This window comes from Lepidochelys olivacea (assembly GCF_965140295.1).
Source record: "Lepidochelys olivacea isolate rLepOli2 genome assembly, chromosome: 2".
NCBI classification, from domain to species: Eukaryota; Metazoa; Chordata; order Testudines; family Cheloniidae; genus Lepidochelys; species Lepidochelys olivacea.
In genome coordinates, this window is record NC_140412.1 from 222,810,560 (window position 1) to 222,831,341 (window position 20,782).

The following is a 20,782-nucleotide window of genomic DNA, read 5'->3' on the forward strand; positions in this document are numbered from 1 at the left end:
TTTTATTTTTAACTGATTAAATCTATTTTTAAAAGTTAGATTTTAAACTCAAATAATTACAAAAAGTTTAAATTCACCATTTAGCTCTAAAGTTTCTATAAAACAGTAAAAACAATAATTACTAGCACATAAATCAAATTAGCTATCTGCAGAATAAGAACCTGATTTACTATGAGGTTAACTAGACACTGTTCTAAACAGCAAGAATGAAAAATCAATGCATAACACACACAGTAGTCTGCCTTGGGCTTTTACGAAAACAAAGAACATAAATAGAAAAACACACACAGTCTATTATATACAACCACTTAAAACATTACCATCATGTAAACATAATTTAAGGAGAAAATAATCATCTAATGAATTTATCAACATTGTATTTAAAATAGTATATTTCCAGTTTCTTCCAGATAACTTTCTCTTACCTAAATATAACTTCATAAGCTCCTAAAATAACTGAGCACTAGTTTCACCAGGTCGCCATGACACTGTAGTATAATTTGTCTCCTAGAAGGGAGATAGAAAGATTCAACTGAAGAGGTGATTTCTCCCCACAATTATATTTCTCCACTAATGGCCTCTTTTTCTCTCTGGCAGCATTAGGAAACACCAAGACCTACCAGAAATACCAACGCTGTTTTAATAGAGTGTCTTTCACAGCAGTTTCATTACTTTATGTCTGTAGATCAATGAAATATATACCAGAAACATGTAGAAAGTAGATTTGGAAACACAAAGGAAGCCATTACTAAATAGATTTGTCAGATTATTCGTACTGAATGAACTAAGTTGTATCTATTTACAAAGCTTTCTACAGGTAAAAATACTATTATTAAAAATGAAAATTTGACAAATGTTAGATAATATGAGCATAGCATCCCAGTTAAGATATTCTAGAACTCTGAGCTTCAGAAGAGCTTTTTTTTAAAGGTAAATGTCAAAGTATATGATGGGGGAAAAAATCCCTTTAAAATCATTCAGCATTTGCAGTTAACTTTCAGTCTGCTGAACCTCCAAGTTTTTAATTTTGCATCAACAGCTAACTAAATAAGAGTTAACTGCTGGCATGACTGACTACACAGAGATTACTATTTACTTATTGACTTATGTCAATACCTATGGAATGCATTGAAGGGGACGGATGTTGCTATAACCTACAAATGCTACTACACAGTAAGCATTGACTACAAAGCAATAATGTAATATCTTCGTCTTCCCATTATGTAAGCTTGATCCATTGTCCTCCCATTCATTTGGTGAAATAAAGAAAATTTTAATAGAGGCTGCTAAGAGACTGTAATACCACACAGTGCCAGACTGTACTGTTTGCTTCATTAATAGACATATCTATAGACGAGAAATCTCTGAAGTATATAGCGCAACAGTCAATTTAAGCATTCCAAACATTCTGCCAAGTATGCCTCAAAGCAGAATTTTTAGTGGGGGTGTCCTCTGGACACTCTATTTAAAACAAGCAGTGCATGACAGGTTTGCATTTAGTCACCTTCTTCCATATTGTAGCCTATATTAGTTGGCCTTGATATTAGCAAATCTTGTTTTTCTTTCAACAGCCTTATTTTTTTTTTAAAGTGCACTTCATTGAAAACTGAAAGCCTTTAGCAGACTCAAATTTGGAGATCATTTCAGCAGATAGCAGTTGTGATTAGATCACAGCTCTGCAGGTCAGAGCACAAAGCTCACTGCCCCCAGCACTCAGTGAAGACGGAATCTGAAGATGTGGTGTTTTCCTTAAAAATACAACCCCCTCTAAACACCAGTTTTCTTTTCAGAATCTGTTTAAAAAGGAAGCTTTTAGTGTGTTACAGGAAAGTTTATCTGTACACCCCATGAACACAATGACCAGTGTACTCTAAAGATCTATCTGTTGTGCCAAGGTTAGAAAGTCAGCCTTGCTCAGATATCAGGAGGATAAATGTTACCCTCGGAACCCCTTGTAAACCAGCTTTGCCTCCTTTCTGTGTTAAATTACTGTACAGTTCACAAGAGTGTCAACCTCCCCTCTTTTGCCCAGAAAGGATAGTGACTCTCCTGTCCTTATCTCCGGCATATAATTACAAGTCACTGAACAATTGCGTTTGCAAAACAGTTGCATTTCAAGGTACTGATGCACGCTGTAGCCTGTTCCAGCAGACAGAACTAAATATCAGTCATGTAAAAGAGCTGAGATTCCAGTTAGAAAGATGAGTCAATGGTAACAGATGTGGGAACAACTCGAGTTACCCAGATTCAAAAATCTCCACTGATCATTGCAATCAACCACCAGGGATCCTGTTCAAAATGTGGTTGTGATGCAATGGACCACATCCCTCTTTGTCACACTGGTTACCAAACAGAACTAGCCCAATACAAAATAGCCATTTGAAAGGAAATCCCCTCAATGTTTCTCCAAAATAGGATACCTAGCTTGCAAGTAACAACAATAAAATAATGGTTTTGGATTGTTCAGCAGATCAAAAATAAGAGCATGTATTGTAACTGCAGGAAAATGTAGTCACACAATATAAACTTCCCTATTCATTCTATTTATAGCATCATATTTGTGTACATATTCCTATGTAATGACCACAAGAAAATGGGAGGGGTACTGTAGACAACTTGAGTTTCTTTGCCTGAAGTGTCTCCACATTAACTAACATAGTAGTAGTTCTGGCTCATCATTGCTCATTAGCGCCCTCTGTTGCATCTGATGAAGACTTGTCTAGTTTCTTTGACTTCCTTTGAAGCCGCTCTTGTTCTTTCTTCCTAAGCTTTTCCCTTTGCTTTTCCATTTTTTCTTGAGCTTTTCGAGCTCTCTCGATGGACACTTTCATTTCCTTTAGCTTTTTTTTAATGATTGTTCTGTCCTGGGAGGATGTCATACCAAGGGCCTAATATTAAAGAAAGAAATACAATAAGAGAATTAAAGAATCCCATACCATTTCATTTATGGCCAAATTATGTAAATTAAATAATAACACAACTAAACTAGAAGACAGTGAAAAATGAACAAAGCTTGAGTTAAAGTCAGGTAGAAAATAGGAGTTCACGACATCAAGTTAGTGCACTGAAAATAATAACGCTTTGCCCTTCTATTGTATGATGCCTTCCACATAAGGAAATCAAACAACTTTATAGAATATTAAAGATTTTGATCAATTGAGAAACACAGGCACACAGAGGTTAAGTGATTTGCCCAGAGTCGCAGAAGTGTGTGGCAGAGCTAGGAACAGACTCGATATTTCCTAAGTCCCAGCCTTTACTTTTGCCACAAGACCATTCTTTCTCCCATAAAAAATCCTGGAGATACAGAAAGGTTAAAACCCAAATTTTCAAATAGTTTGTAAATTTTGTGTGTCCAACTGAGACACTAAGGGCCTGAATTTCACATATACTGAGCCCCTATAACTCCAGTTTTTATTTTTTTTATCAGCAATATGCTCGTGATTTCATTGCAATAAATTAATGCACACTTTATATATCAAAACTTTTAAACTATGTATCTAGTTCTAATATACTATCCACAGCCAACCCCCTTCCCTGATACATATGATAGACAAATGTGTATTAGAAAGAGACTGATAAGGAAACATATAAATGGACTGATTAGAAAAGGCAAAGCTGTATAAGGCACTCTCTTCACCAGCAGTCCAATATTTAGGCTTGGAAGGATTTGATTTTTTTAAATCGGTAAATGTCAGTAAACGCTGATTTCACCATACACACACAAACTGGGGGAAAATATTTCCATTGGTAACAACAGGAATTAACAGATAGGCAAATTGAGAAAATGCTGCTTGAGAACTTATCAGAGGTTGATTTAAGGATATTTACTTTGTATATTTTGAAATGTGCTGTTAACAATTTGTGTTTTAACAGTTATAAAGCTTTAACTTCTTGAATCTCAATATACACACTCTCATTAAATAATTATTGTCTGACCCGCCCACCCATAATTTCCTGCAACTATGAAAATTTAAATCAATGCAAACTGGATAAAGTGCTTGACAATAAACAGATACTATTTGCTGAAATTATTTAAAAAACCTGAATTGTACCAAGCCTACCGATATTTTACCTCTACTTCTTGTGTGCTGATATTTACCATCCTACATGACTCGCATTTTTACAAAATGGAATTGGATGAGAAATATGTGCATGCAAATACCACTTATGCACACAATTATCTGATCTGTACATGCAAATGTGGGTACACTGTGCACCCACATTTTTTGCAAAGCAAAAGGGTCTCAATTTCTTTAAAAAATGGATCTAAATGATTCTAGTAATACTCTGACCCTCTGTACCATATCTGTTATTATAGTCTGTCTTCATTCCATACACCATTCTTTTTTGTACTCCTAAGGAATTCTCTTTTTCTCTAAGAATATCTCCAGTGACAATAAATAACATTTGAAGTTTGTCCCCAAGACAGTCCATTACCTTAAGCTTACTCCCATCCAGCTGAAGGAGATGCTCTCCATTAATGTTTTGGGCGGTGAATTCAGAAACATACTGTTCAAAGTTGAGGCTCATTAACCAGTGGGAAACTTGCTGTATGCTCCATTCCTGAACAGCACGATTCTGACACTGACTGTGTTTAGGAGACTGTCCATCATCAAGGATCTGTGACAAAAATATGATGCAGTATAATTAAAAGGGCAAAACTGACTAGTAATGGCATATTGCTGCACATACTTGCAACGCTACTCTTGAGGTATTTGTACTATTTTCATTACAACACTTCAGTAGGGATACACCAGTATATTACAACACAACCTACCCAGATATCCATAGAGTGTAACAGAAATAGCTTGGTAATTCTAGTTTTCTGTATGCAGGCACAAGAAAGAGGAAGTCACAGACAATGACTGACTAGGGCTAGGTGGCACAATTCACAATGGGAAGATTCACATCCCCTCTCCAGGTTTTAATCTTTTAACATGTTTTTGGACAGAATGTTTTTAAGGATACACTGGAATTTTGTGGTCTACCTTAAAGGTGCATTACGGTATGTTTGGAAAGTTTAAAATATGAAATTCAAAAAATTAGAAAACCACTCCAAAATTCAAGATGATGACAATAAATAGCCGAAGTTATTATCTATGGAAGACTACAAGAAGACACACAGTAACAGTATAGAACAGACAGTGAGCCACATCCTCAGCCCCCGATCTGGCCGCTCTGTGAAGGAAACAGCAGGAAACCTATGCTAAAGGAGACAGCGGGGGATTCCTGGGTGATGTAAAGCTGGCATAGCTAGCTCAGTGCCACCTGTTTTCCCTTCCTGTTCTGCACAGAGGGTTTGCTGTTGTTGAGCTGGAACACATGATGCTCTGATCAATCCTTGGTCAGTGAAGCAGTTGCTATGGGACTGCTGCAGTTGGTGTAATTTAGAACAGTCTTTAGACTGGTTTAAATTGCACTGGGGGCTGTTTCAGCCCCCAGCAGGCCCCTTGGTTGAGGATGGGGAAAGATGGCATAAACCCTAAACCCTAAGCTTTTGCCTACTCTGCACCAAGCATGAGCTCAGCACAGCAGAGGATTCACTCCAGTGTACTTGTTCTGAAATGCAGCCCCCACAAGATACCTCAACAAACCACAAGGACTATAATTTGCTAAAAGCCTGAAAACTGCAGCAGGAAGGGTGACACCTGATAATAGCGCATCTTAACTAATTAGCCTCTTATAGTTTGTATGGAAACTTCCAACTCCTCTGTACGTATATATATATATATATATCTTCTTCCTATATGTTCCATTCTATGCATCCGATGAAGTGGGCTGTAGCCCACGAAAGCTTATGCTCTATTAAATTTGTTAGTCTCTAAGGTGCCACAAGTACTCCTGTTCTTTTTGCGGATACAGACTAACACGGCCGCTACTCTGAAACCTGTGGGGTTGTGTTTGTGCTTTAACAGGGAGATTTGCCGCACAATAGAATAAGATCAGAAATGCAAATCTGCACATGAGACAACGCCACGCCACGGTCACACAGTCCACCACAAACAGCTCACTAGTATCTCACCTCATCATCAATCATATCCAGGCTCTGAGTGAGGGAGCAACAAAGAAATGGGAAAGAAAAGCATTATAGAAACAAAATACAGAACATGTAACAACGTGCGAGAGAGTTCAGGCAAGGGCAGCACCGCGATTTGCAAACAGGTCTGGTTATTGAAAAACAGATCACTTTTAAAACTATTTCCAAACCCAGAAAGGTTATGCTAAAAGCTTAACTACAAAGCACACAATTTCCTAGTAAGAGCCTGTCCTGATCCTGCACCACTGGTCAATGGGAGCTTTGCCAATGACTTCAATGGAAGCAGCAAAGACCCTTAATTTCTGGGGTACAAAGTGGAATAAGAATGTGTTCCACCCCTTGCTTATCATTCTTTTGCCTCACAAGTGGTTATGTCATCTCCAGCAAGGAGGTCTGTGGGAGAGGTTTCTGGCAGTGCTGCTAATAACCCCAGATCTGTAGCAGTCAGCAGTGAATGGCTGAAGACTGATCCAAGCAGCATCCCCTACAACAAGGGCTGGGTAGGTGTCCTCTGCAGCACTCACTGGACACACTGACTGATTCAGGAGCTGCTATTTATTATGAAGCAGAGGACAGAGAGGCCATTATTTTATTTTTATAGGCCTGTTGATATTAGATATTGCAGAGACAGCAAAGTTAAAGTATTAGGAGAGAGGGCTGAAAAAGAAAAATGGAAGCATTTTCAAACTTATCATTCGGCATACTGGATACAGAGTATTATCTACACTAAAATACATAGTACAATAAGAATTATGTGAAATAATAAGAGAGCAAAAATATTTAATAATGTAAGTTTTAGTGAAATGTACTGTCAAAATAGAAAGATCATATAGAATGAATGAGTCTAAATGATCAGATCTTTACAATTTGAAATTCTCATTAGTACAGACAATTTACACATGTCCACTGCCCAGTCAGTACTCTACCGTGGGCATAGTAAACATCTACTCTTAAACAGCAGCAATATTCCTACCATAGTGTCTATAGGACTTTTAGCCTTGCAAACTTAAATTTTGACAACTGTGGCTGTATGGAACAGTCATCTCCCTTTAAACACATGCAGAGCAGGCATTAATATTAATCTGTAATAATATATTAACATATATTAACAACAACAAACGTAAGTGCTCTAAGAATAATAGAAACAGATGTTTTGAAATCAAGCTCTCTAGAGCAAATCCTGGCATGTATCTCTCACAAGAAAATATGGAGTTCACCACAACATTTTCAGTGGATTACAGGTTCTGTATTTATAAATAAAGATGCTCATCTGCACCTCATCTGGGTTCACATGTGAACTAGGCACGATCTTCTGCTTAGTGAGTCAGTGGTCCAGATCCTCAGCTAGTGTAAATAACTGTAGCTCCGCAGAAGAGCTGGCCCAGGGACTTTACCAAGCTTGTTTTAGGACCCCATTTTCAAAACATAGCTTCTGTTTGTGACATGTAATTTTGGCACCCAATCCAATGGGCATAATTTTTGCACACTAACACTTGTGCAAAGAAACAAAACAAGACAACCTCTGGTCAAAAAACAGCACAGAATTTAGGTCAACTCTATTGCACATGCACAAACCAAGCACAAATTGAATGCAAATGAAATATGCATGGTATAAAGTTTACACAATATAGACATGTGTAATAGTGTGCAAAAATTGCACAGACAGGTGATTTCTTTTACACATCACACACACAGAGGTTGGGTGGAGGTGCCTTTGAAGTTTGGTCCTTAAAATTCAATCATAAATGGCTTCACCAGCTGGTCTAACTATACCATACCTCTACAACCTAGCTAGCCCACACTCCATATTCCCTCAAAGGCATCCCAATTATATTTATTTTAACATATGACATTAACAAGCTGTGTATATTGGTCCGTGTGCATGTACTTAAATGTAAATATAGGAAAAATATACAGAAATGAAATGGTGGCAAAGGCTTGGGTGCAGCATGTTTTAGGAATCCAATCGTATTTTGTTATTTCCCTTTTTTATTTCCTATATATACACTGAAGTATGAGAAATACTGTAATAAAAGGCAAATCAGGAATCAAATTCTTCTTTTCCAATTATGTTTTCTAGAAAATAACTATCATTTGAATACTTATTATGAGAAATCCTATTGGAGAAAGAAATTAACTCTTGCCCGTTGTAAAAATGACAGAGACATACCTCATCTGATGATAATGCTAAGGAATGAGAGAAACCAGGGGTTTTCAGTTCTGCTCCTAAACCACTCAAATCAGCTGAGCTTGTGCTGCTGGGACTGAAATCATCAGTGAATGTGAAATTCTGCAGACAAAAAGATGGGTCAAAGTCAACATAAGATCATACATACACATCTTGTCGGAGACTTGCTTTTTCCCTCCAGGCTGGCATAGTTCAGGAGTGATTTCAATAATTTACTGAACCAATTATTATAAGGATGCCCAATCTTTATTACTGTTAATGTTTTGTGAAATAATATGTAATATGTCTATTACTGTGGTATTAGAGAGACCAACACAGCTACAAAAACAGTGCAAACAACATATTACTGTGGTATGTGTTTAAGAGACATTTTTGCCAGGTTAGTGTCTTAGTAACAAAGATGTGCGAGAGGAATTTCCAGGCTTCCGCTCAGAGATGACACTCCCTGCCCCTTCTGAGGCTGCCAACTTCACTGCTTCTCATGGCTGATCAATAGCATTTGCAGCCTTCCAGGATGCCTGCCCTCCACACATTTAGGACAAACATAGCACATGCAGTTACACAATGGGTAGGAGAGGGGGTGGATTATGAGGGAGAAATGAAAGTCACTATTGAAAAGGCAAGGAATCATTCTGTGAATCCATTTTGGACTGAGCCCTAAATAAACTCTTTCAGAAATGAGAGGTTCTTCCCTCTTTGCCTAAACCTTTAGATAAGACAGAAGGTAAAGGAGACCTTCCGATGTTAGGTGCTGCTATTCGCTGCAACAGTAACCACAAAATAGACATTTATTTTCCTTAAAAATGAAATGACAAATATTATACTTTATAGCAAAGGTGAGCAAAATATTACTCCATGATTCATATATATTCCTAGAAATCATAAAAATCACCACTGGGGAATACTACAATTGGCAACAGATCTGCATTAGAGTTTGGAAAACAGTTTAATTTCAAAACAACACAAAATATTAAGGAATTCCTGACGCGCCTGAGGGGCAATAAAAAAACAAGCAGATCCAGACTCCACATCCTTGGTGTTCAAATCCACAGATGAAAGTGCAATAATGTAAAAAGTGTAAGTCAGTGCAAAGAAACAAACAACAACAACAAAACCCACATGTTTTTCAACTAGCTCTTTTAAAAAATATGAAAAATATCAAGTCTTGACCTCCCTTTTTCTGCTGGAAGTCCCTCTGGAGAACTAATGGGATAATGACATCACATGAAAATTGGGTACACTCATCTACTCTTTGTCCCTTTGAAAATCTCCCCCCACATACACTCAGTGTCACCTTTATGTGCCCTATCTTTGCTCAATCCAAATCAGGTAATCTTGTCTTTCTTTCCACATAACGGTAAGATTTTGTTTCCAGTCAGAGTTCTGCGATCTTGTAGATTCCTATGTAGGCCCTAAGGAATGGTAAATGCCCTTGAAAACTTTGAAAATTGCTACTGCATATGTGAAAAATTAATGTCACTTGGAGTCATGCTCCTGAAAAGGAGGGTCAGAACCACTTCAGTTTCTTTTCCAGCCCAATATAAATAGTGACGTGCACAGGCTATAACAAGGTATATTCTGCTAGAGAAATATTTCCCACAGATGAAAACAGATTAAACAACACAGGAAAATTATGTACAATACATTTTAGGGCTATCATGCTGAAAGCTTTCATGCACATAGAAAGGAATCACAGAAATATTTTAAATAATTCATGTTTTTTACTTCAAATATCTTCAGAAATGGAATTAAATCTGATATCCAACATGTGCAACAGGCAGATTTGTTATTGTGGAGAAAAGGCAAATAACTGACAGTGAAGTTCGAAAGTGATCTCTTCCACCAACAAAAGTTGGTCCAATAAAAGATATTACCTCACCCACCTTGTCTCTCTAATATCCTGGGACCGACAGAGCTACAAAAACACTGCAAACAGTGTACATTATTGACATTTCTTAGTTTGCAAACATCTCACTTTGAGAGATTAAACAGAGTTTAGATACTCCCTCCCCTCAACAATCAGTCCTGAAAAATGCGGTAAAATATCTGTAATTTAATACACAAATCTAGCATTTGTTCTGTGGATAAAAATGCTATTTTCCACTGCTGCCATTTGGTATGGTGCAGCACATCATACCTATCTTACTCATAATATACATCAAGAGAGAGAGAGAATAAAAAAGGTATATACCATCTGGAATGGTAGTGTTAAAAATGATGTGTTTTTACTGTACAATGAACACCATGCATTGTTTATTGCAGTATTACCACATTGGCTCTTTATTTCTCCTGGAGCATTGAGCTTCCCACATACTGGGAATAAGGTAGCTTTTGTTTTCTACCTTGGACCCTTTTTTAGCTGGACTTAGATTTTCAGAGGATGGTTCAGTTGAGCTGCTAGATGAAGGCAGGTTGCTGGAAGAATTGGATCCTCTGCCACTCTCTCCATACCATGTGAATGGTATGCTATGGGGGAGAGAGGAGGATCGCTCTGACATAGATGCATTGCTTGCTGAGCTCTCCAGCATCTCTCTAGTGGTCCTGTTTAACAGAAAGGAGCCAGGATCTGTGTTAGATTATAAAACTCAATAAACAAATTAATAATGATTTAAAATAACATAATTACAAAAAGAGCAATTACTTCTAAAAACATGGCTGAACACTAAAATAACTTGTAGGTATTGGCATTCTGAAAACATACCATTAGATAAAGGGAGAAAAGGGTAGTTTTTGAACTCAAGTTCTCTATATGTAATATCAGTATCCTGACATAAATCTTAAAGACTTTTCTATATTAAGTTTTTTTTAGGTAAACCTAATCAAATGATCAGCTTACCTTTGCTAAAACAAAAATAGAATTAATTGATTGTCATCATCAAGGAAAAGCTAACAGTTATAAGACTAAGGGTAAATTATTACCTCTATTGTGTCCAAGTGTGTTAGGTGTTTTATGGACAAGCTATAAAGTCTGGGCCTCTGCCCAAAGAATTTACATTCTAGAATCACTGGGGCTGCTGGGACCTAACTGAGGCCAGAATTTGGCCCACGGGGGTTGGCTATAATTTGAGATACCTTTTGAGCAGGATTTATGATAGCCTGTTTCAGAACTGAATGGTTCTATTGCTTTAAAATACATGTATTTAACTTTGCCCCTCGATCTCACAGCAAAATTCTGTATTTAGTTTCACCAGCATAGGTGCCAGAACTTGGGGTGCAGCAGCACCCCCTGGCTTGAAGTGATTTCCATCACAGAGAGGGTTTACAGTTTGGTTCAATGGCAATCAGCACCGCTACTATAAACATTGTTCCAGAGCCCCTGGCCACCAGTGTAAATCTGGCATAACTCCATTGGAATTAATGGAGTCCCCCTGATCTTTATAGTGGTGTCAGAGCAGGATTTTAGCCCTCGTCTTTCTTATGCTTTTTATCTGTATATGGTGGGTATATTCCTAAGGCCTTGACACTTCAAAAGGCTCTTCTTTCATGCATACATATCATTTTAGTTGGTTACCCTAACTTTAGAATAATACAATCTAGATCAAGAGGGCTCATTAGGGCTAAAGAGCAGACACATGGAGCTAATTATATTTTGTTGGGTGGAGACTTATTTGCGCTAATAAAATTTGGGTGTGTTTATGATGATTGTACAGAACCTAGAGACATATTTATTTTAAAAATTCAATTTCCAAATATCCCCATATATTAGCATGCTGCAGTATTTTTAAGAAGGGGAAGGAATACTTATCACTTCAAGCCTTCAAACTGATTTATAACCATTTACCTACTTACTAATCCTCAGCAGCTCTGTGAAGGAGGAAGTATTGCACCCATTTTACAGATAGAGAAACCGAGGCACAGAGAGGGTAAATGACTACCAAAGCAAGTTGGTGGCAGATGAGAACTGAACAGTGCCTAAGTGTTGTTTTTTCTGACCATACCACATCTCAAAGTACAGGCCATTCATACTAACTGAACTCTAGTACCAACCCAGAGAAATGCTGGACAAATGACCAGGTACATTTTTAAAAACACACAACTTCATATCGTAAAAAAAAGCAGCTTATTTAAAATACAGTAAGCAGAAAATGGATCAGCTGTTCTCTGGCTGGAGCAGACAAGCCTGATTGCTCGAGGCCAAATCTTTCCCATCCCTAGCCTCAACGAGTAGCCAGGTTTGGCATAAGGTCCACCCACAGCGGCAGAGCAGGAATCCCCCTCCCCAGTAAAGATGGCCATACACACAGTGGAAGATCAATCAGCCTCACTCTTGCTCCTCCCTTAAGCTCACCCCAGATCTTTCCCCAAATCTTGCTGTCCAGGGAAGAATACAGGTGTTCTCTACATTGCTGGGATGGATAACATGTAGGCTCATTCTGCTGCATGGGCAGGAGAACTCATGTTTCCTACCTGCATTGCAGAACTGAGGCAGTTCTGATTTATCTATGACCAGTGGTGGCCACGGAGGAGAGTACAATCTGTACAAATGCCAACAATGGCAAAATAGTACATGAAGCATGTGTCTGAAAAAAGGATTAATTCTATAACAATCAGTCACTCTACTGGAAATAAATCATTATAATAGAATGTTGTCATGGGATCGGTCTCTTGTGTTCAAAGAGCTTCCTCATCTTTGGATTCTAGGGAAAGCATCCTTCCCTAGAATCCAAAGATCTTGAGAAACAAATTCTTTAGAGTCAGAAACAAAGGAAAGTACAAGCAGTCTTTAAAACGTTACATAGTGATAAAAATGTTCCAGTTTACAGAAGTGTAATGAGAGTTGTAAAAGCTCATGAATTTTGAGAGAGGCAATATCAATCTTTGCCTTCAACAACTGAATCCAAAAGCAGGCATATTCAGCAGTGAAAAATGAAAGGCTAATAGAAATGAATGATCAGGTTATATTTCACTATTTACTGATTCTCAGTCTGCTCTTGACTATTTCTCACAGAAAGGAACAGATATTTTGTACAGTCAAATAAGAAAACAATTCTACTCTAGGGGTTATTTCTCACAGGCAAGGAAAGATTCATTTTTTTCCCTTTGGTTTATCATTCAAATGCTAAATAAACTCACTAAAGATTCTATATCTCTCACAGATACGCATCACTGCACACAGTTTTCTTTTACAAATTTCTCTTTTTCCCCAGAGACATACAGCAATATATAGCACAAGCTATACATAGCCTTAGAGAGGCACACAATGAGTCAGGTCCTCAGATGGTGTAAACAGATGTAGCTCCACTGATTTCAATGGAGCTGCAGTGATTTACCCCAGAATAGGACATGGCTAGCTACTCTCACTGACATCACTGGAAGTTGAGTGCACCAATCCAGAACATTATATTCAGTGCAACAATCCTCCTCTCAGATACAAGGTTAGAACTTTGGCTTAATGCTTGTAAAAAGTTTTAAGCTTATCTGTATGTTGGTTTTTCAGCAAAGTTCCACAAATCACTGTGTACATGCACAAGTCAAAAAGATATTTCTGCAGAGAATTCACAGTTGGATGAATTTATTTACTTTGATTGTTCATTTATATTATTGTTTTTCTTTTGCATTTGTGTTGCTTTCTGCAAGTTTTGGATCAGGTTATTTTTTTATAGTTTTGAGAATGTATTATTCTACCGTAACATTTCTGGCATTTAACTAAAAGGCTCACCCTTTCATGCCTGCAGCCATACTACCTAGGTCTGGGATCTGGTCAGAGCTCCTCAATACTTGCACAGGAGATCTTCAAGGAAAGTTCGCAAAGAGGTGTGGTGTTGCCACTTCTGGGTTTTTGAGTTTGAGTGAACAGAGGTGCTGAAGATGGTGTCTCATTAAGCAATTAATTCTAATATGTAATTTTCCTATGTATCTTCAAATTGTTATGAAGCTGTTCACTTTCTGAAACAAGCTGTTCTATCCGGCTGCTGCAAAATGTATTTAAGGTCTGCTGTCCTCCAACCCATCAAAGGCTGCTTTTCAGTGTTGTGTGAAACGTGTGTCAAGCTTTTAGGGTAAAGGGCCTCACATATATTTTATAGGGCAGTCGATTAACCACAGTTAACTCCCCAGGATTAACTCAAAAAATTAATTGCAATTAAAAAAGTTAAATCACAATTAATCACAGTTTTAATTGCACCGTTAAATAACAGAATACCAATTGAAATTTATTAAATATTTTTGGATATTATTCTAAATTTTCAAATACATTGATTTCAGTTACAACACAGAATACGTGTACAGTGCTCACTTTATTTTATTACAAATATTTGCACTGTAAAAATGATAAAAGAAATAGTATTTTTCAATGCATGTAATACAAGTATTGTAATGCAATCTCTTTATAATGAAAGAGCAACTTACAAATGTAGATTTTTTTTGTTACACAACTGCACTCAAACACAAAACAATGTAAAACTTTAGAGCCTATAAGTCCACTCAGTCCTACTTCTTGTTCAGCCAATCACTAAGACAAACAAGTTTCTTTACATTTACAGGAGATAATGCTGACTGCTTCTTATTTACAGTCACCTGAAAGTGAGAACAGGCATTCACATGGCACTTTTGTAGGCGGTGTTGCAAGGTATTTACATGCCAGATATGCTAAACATTCATATGCCTCTTCATGCTTCGGCCACCATTCCAGAGGACATGCTTCCATGCTGATGATGCTCATTAAAAAAAAATACGTTAATTAAATTTGTGACTGAACTCCTTGTAGGAAAATTGTATGTCCCCTGCTCTGTTTTACCCATATTCTGCCATATATTTCATGTTATAGCAGTCTCGGATGATGACCCAGCACATGTTGTTCATTTTAAGAACACTTTCACTGCGGATTTCACAAAACACAAAGAAGGTACCAATGTGAGATTTCTAAAGATAGCTACAGCACTCGACCCAAGGTTTACAAATCTGAAGTGCCTTGCTAAATCTGAGGGGGCCGAGGTATGGAGCATGCTTTGAGAAGTCTTAAAACTGCAACACTGATGCAGAAACTACAGAACCCGAACCACCAAAAAAGAAAATTGACCTTCTGCTGGTGGCATCTGACTCAGATGATGAAAATGAACATGCATCGGTCTGCACTGCTTTGGATTGTTATTGAGCAGAACCCATCATCAGCACAGGCACACGTCCTCCGGATTGGTGGTTGAAGCATGAAGGGGCATATGAATCTTTAGTGCATCTGGCACATAAATATCTTGCAATGCCGGCTACAATAGTGCCATGTGAGCGCCTGTTCTCACTTTCAGGTGACACTGTAAACAAAAAGTGGGAAGCATTATCTCCTGCATATGTAAACAAACTTATTTGTCTAAGTGATTGGCTGAACAAGAAGTAGGACTGAGTAGACTTGTAGTCTATAAAGTTTTACATTGTTGTATTTTTGAATGCAGTTATTTTTACATAATTACATAATTCTACATTTGTAAATTCAACATTCATGATAAAGAGATTGCACTACAGTATGTGTATTAGGTGAATTGAAAAATACCTTTTCTTTTTATTTTTTTTTTACAGTGCAAATATTTTTAATCAAAAATAAATATAAAGTGAGCACTATACACTCTGTATTCTGTGTTGTAATTGAAATCAATATATTTGAAAATGTAGAAAACATTCAAAAATATTTAAATAAATGGCATTCTTTTGTTAACAGCGCAATTAATCATGATGAATTTTTTTAATCGCTTGACAGCCCTAATATTTTATATAGGTATGTGTGTGTGAATTATAATAATCTGTGTGTGCAACTTCCATCGTTGTCAATGGGAGCATAGGCCTATCTTGGGCATTATGTGGCTCAATCTATTTTTAGAGTATGAACACTTATTATTTTGCTATTTGTTAAAATATCCTCTCATCAGTGTCAGTTTCTTCTTAAAAACAACTGGCTATAACAGGGATTCATGAAAGCTGGCCCCACGGGTATTACTTTATTTTAGCAATACACACAGGAAAGGTGGACTATCAGTGGTTTTATCTACTGGATAGCACAGTTTTGCCAAGGATTTTGGGATGAGACGGATTACATCTTTGTTGTTTTACCCATACCTGGTGCCACAGGCCACCCTAATGACTTCTCTCTCTTTCCATTTCTTGCCCTTGTGGGAACTCCTTCTCAAGGGAGCCCTATAACAAGATTAGAGACCATCAACAAATGTCATTTGAAACTTAGCTTTCCATCCCCTTCTAATAAAAATCTAGTTTTAAAATAAAAAAATGCTTACCCAAGATCCACAAGCTTTCGCTTTATTTTTTCTGCCTGCCCCATAGTAGGGCTGGTTGCTCTTGATGATTGGGGACCTGTGTGACCACCTACAATATCTTTGTATATGAAAAAAAATAGACATTATTATTTTATCTGATATTAAACAGTAACTCCAGAAGAGTTTGTGTACATGTGCATTTGTACATACATACACATTATATAGCTATATAAATAGTGGGGCATGTCATTTAATTAGATGCAACTACAGAAATAACGTCCCTTCTTTGAGAAGAAGTGGTAAAAATGATATAAGTAGTACCTCAATGAACTGCTTGGAAACTTGAGAGAAAGTACTGAGGGGAAAATGGGGGTGGGGGAGACTTATTTTAACTGGGTTTTAATGTAAGAATTTGTACTAACGCAAGCCACATATAAGGCTAATAAGGAGAAATATGAAAAAAGCACCATTTTAAAACTCCTGGAGGATCTATCTAATCTCTATTTTTGCAAAGAACAAGCTTTTGGGAGTATACTTTACTGTCAAAAATGGCTGTTGAATATCTGTTCTGAAAGACTCCAGCAGCTTTTGAGAACTGGATAATTTTTATGACAGGAGTGCCAAGAGATAATAAACTATTTTGTTTTCATGACTTGATTAAAGGAGACACTGTCAGCTTGTAATCTAGTCAATTTGTAAAAATGAGTTAAAAATAGCTTCCGTTTCTACACCTGCTCTGAGACCCTGTGGCAATCTCTGCCATTTTACAATCATATCTTTCCTCTCTCTGTTACTGTGTGATAACCCTAAAAAAAACAAAAGGGGAAACAGATAACACATCCCCTATAGTCAAAACAGTGAAACTGACTATACAAAAGTGCTGTAAAATACTTAAAGCAAACAAAATGAAAAAAATATAGCAGTTAAAAAAATTTCACACAAATGTGGGTTTGACTGAACATGTCTCTAAGTATTCTACAGGGAATGAATGAAGGTCAGCCATTCGTTTCCTTAGGTTTCTTCGTGACTTTTACACTATAGTCTTACATCCTGATTCTGATCACATTTACACTGGTTCCACACTGGAACAACTCCATTGGCTTCAGTAGATATACTCCTGATTTCACTAGGGTAAATCAAGCTCTCAGAATTAAGAATAAATAAGCAAGCAAGTGTAACCCATACCTGCTTGGTGTGACACACCGTTCCCCTCTAGTGGCAGCTAAACCAGCTCGACATTGATGAGACTGCTACAGCTTTGGCTAAGAGACATGCGTCTTTTAGCTCATGCAGTAGAGGCTCACGCGTTAAGATCCTAAGGTCCCAGGGTTTGATCCCGGCCGACGACGACCGGGGTCTGTTGACATTATACAAGCAAAAAACAAACTATCACAAGCACAGCTTTGCCCTCTAAGTCCCCTACCCTGCATGCTACTCATTCAAAGGGGCTTTTCAGAGGCACAGGGCTGCACTGGCATGAACAGCTTGCAGAATCACTAAGGGCTTCCTCAAAAATAGTTTGCTGCAGTGCAGCAACTGAGAAACTTAAATATTTTACACTGAAAATAACATGTTGGCATTTTTTGTTCATGAAACCCAATGCACAAGCAACCCATGAGGCAGATGTGGCAGGCCACGAAATACAACACTCTAAAAACAAGTTGTTTTCAGTGACCATGGTTTATGCTTTACATAAGGCATTCATGAAGGTCTGACACCTGGCCTTATGCCAAAACTGAAAACAAGCATCAAATTCCCAAAAGGGGAGCCAAAGACTATACTCCTGGCGGAATTCTGTGCCACTGCGCATGTGCAGAATTCATGTCCCCTGCAGATTTTTTTCTCTGCAGAAAATAGATTCTGCTGGACAGGTACTGCAGTTACACTTTTTGCCAACCAGAGGCTGCTGTGGCACCAGATCAGAGGGCAGGCAGCTGTGGATAGGGAAGAGGAAAGGCTACTTTCCTCACAGCACCCTGCCCACGAGATCAGGTGAGGAGACACAAGATATAGAGGGACGGACAGTGTGGGGTACATGGGGCTGCTGAGTGGGCCCCAGTTACATTGACTGGGGTTCAGAAGTAGGGTTGCCATCTCTCTAATCACACAAAGCCAAACATCCTTGCCTCGCTTCTTCCCTGAGGCTCCAACCCTGTCCTGCTCACGCCATCCCCCCTCCCTACATCGCTTGCTCTCCCCTACCCTCACTCACTTTCACCAGGCTCGGGCAGGAGCTTGGGGTATGAGTGGGGGTAAGGGCTCTGGGGTGGGGTCAGGGATGAGGATTTTGGGGTGCAGGAGGGGTGCAGGCTCTGGCTCCAGCAGGAGATGAGGGGTTTGGGATGCAGGAGGGGGCTCTGGGCTGGGGCAGAGGGTTGGGGTGCAGGAGGTGGTGCAGGGTACGGGGTGCGGGAGGGGGCTCAGGGCTGCGGCAGAGGGTTAGGGTGTGGGCTCTTGAAAGGAGTTAGGGTATTGGAGAGGGTTCCAATCTGGGGCAGGGGGTACAGAGGAGGGTTCAGGGGGTCTATGACAGGCTCCCTGCCTGCCCTGGCTTTGCACAGCTCCCAGAAGTGGATGGCATGTCCCTACGGCCCCTAGGCAGAAGAGCCAGGGGCCTCTATGCGCTGCCCACAGGCACTGCCCCGGAGTTCCCAGCCAATAGGTGCTGTGGAGCCAGCATTCGGGTGGGGGGGCAGCACATGGAGCACCCTGGCTGTCTCTGTACCTAGGGATCACAGGTACATGGTGACCACTTCTGGGAGCTGCGCAGAGTCTGCCTTAGCCCCGCTGCACCGCCGACTGGACTTTCAGCAGCCAGGTCAGCAGAATTACCAGGATCCCTTTTTGACCAGCGTTCCAGTCGAAAACTGGAGACATGGCAACCCTATTCAGAAGGGCTAGTGGGAGGGGGGACAGCCGGGGGGAGGGACACAGGAGCTAGTGGCGTGACAGCATTGAGCCATGGGCTGTTAAGTGGGGGTGCAGGGCATATGGGGATAGGGGTTCAGGGACACATGGAGATATGGTGGCTGAATGGGGATGCAGGGCTACATGGGAACAGAGGAGTGGCTGAATGGAGGTGTAGGGACATGGGGACGGAGGGGAGGAGTGGTAGCTGAGTGAGGGTGCAGGGATATATGGGGATGGGTGTGCAGGGACACACTGGGACAGGAGCAGATGTGTCTGACTCAATGAGAGGCTAGGAGTAACCAGAGTCTGCATGGGGGAGGCTCTCCATCTCCCTAACAATCCCTCTCCTCCCGCTGCCAAAAGCATTCCATACTTCTCCCACCCACACCCAATAACCCCCCCCAGTTCACTCCCAGGCTCCTTCCCAGCAATTATTTCCCTCTCCCTCAGTTCTTCCATTACCCCTAACTCCTCCAAGCCTTTCCACTGCTTTTGAGGGGTGTGGGAAATATGGTTCTGTATTGTAGTTTAAATGAATATGACTCAAAGTTCTCTATTAATATCCCTAGTAAGGAATCTATTTGTCAAAAAACATTTCCTGCATCTTTTTTGCTGTCTGCATTGTTACAGACATACTTGCTGACAGGTATTTTGAAATAAATTACAAAAATAATTGAAACTGGCCTGATTATATTGTTATTTTGACAAATAAAATATGCAGAATTTTAAAATATTGGGCATAGAATTTTTAATTTTTTGGAGCAGAATTTCCCCAGGAGTAAGAGTGGTAGTACACAAAGCAGCAAAACACATGCCAAACTCTCTTGAGCAGCAATCCATCCTACAACAAAGGCTGATGAGACTACTATGCAATTTTTACCCCAGTGTACAGAAAATAGTTTTAAGGTGTCTCTTTTGTCTTTATTGTGTATTCTTGTCAGTTAACAGTTTTAAACTTTTCAGATTCTCAGTGAAAAGACTGTGCTGTGTATCCTTTAGCATTAGGAATTCCCAGACTAGTCCCCTTATTTTATCACTATGATTTAAAATCAGAATAAAACTGAACTGAATGAATCTACAATGTGTGTTGGGTTTGTGACAGGCAGTCAGGAAAGGGACAGAGTGAAAACACCAAAACACCAGCTACAAAACAGGATCAAATCCAGGTTGATATTCAATCCAACATTCACTTTAGTTTGAAATCGTGTCCCGATTTTGAAATGTTTTTTGCTATGTATGGAGAAGCCCAGTTTGTGCATTAGAATATCATCTATATCCATAACTCAAAGCAGAGAAACAACCTGGGATAGAGGTTTTTTGTACATTTTTCATTATTATAACAGAGTGCTTTGAGGATCTACCATGAAGAGAAGACAGTGAAAAAAGAAAGAGAGGAAGAAGAGCAGAGCTGAAATGATTGGGTAGACAAATACTATGAAAGTTGTG

General features: G+C 39.0%; 1 protein-coding gene across 6 annotated transcripts in view; it reads right to left on the bottom strand.

Moving 5' to 3' along the window:
* Window positions 1–98: 98 nt before the first annotated feature.
* The window catches only part of PPP1R9A (protein phosphatase 1 regulatory subunit 9A), a 264,997-nt gene continuing 244,313 nt past the window's right edge, over window positions 99–20,782 (bottom strand). Inside the window, exons 17-23 of one of the 6 annotated variants that reach the window (XM_084619703.1) lie at window positions 16,448–16,544; window positions 16,272–16,349; window positions 10,571–10,769; window positions 8,211–8,330; window positions 6,026–6,049; window positions 4,441–4,623; window positions 99–2,888 (exon numbers count right to left, since the gene is read on the bottom strand). In XM_084619703.1, coding sequence (XP_084475829.1) covers window positions 2,676–2,888; window positions 4,441–4,623; window positions 6,026–6,049; window positions 8,211–8,330; window positions 10,571–10,769; window positions 16,272–16,349; window positions 16,448–16,544 — 914 coding nt within the window. In that variant the 3' untranslated portion in view covers window positions 99–2,675. The remainder of the gene's footprint in view (window positions 2,889–4,440; window positions 4,624–6,025; window positions 6,050–8,210; window positions 8,331–10,570; window positions 10,770–16,271; window positions 16,350–16,447; window positions 16,545–20,782) is intronic. The other 5 variants (XM_084619704.1, XM_084619705.1, XM_084619708.1 and 2 more) reach the window with 5 other exon arrangements.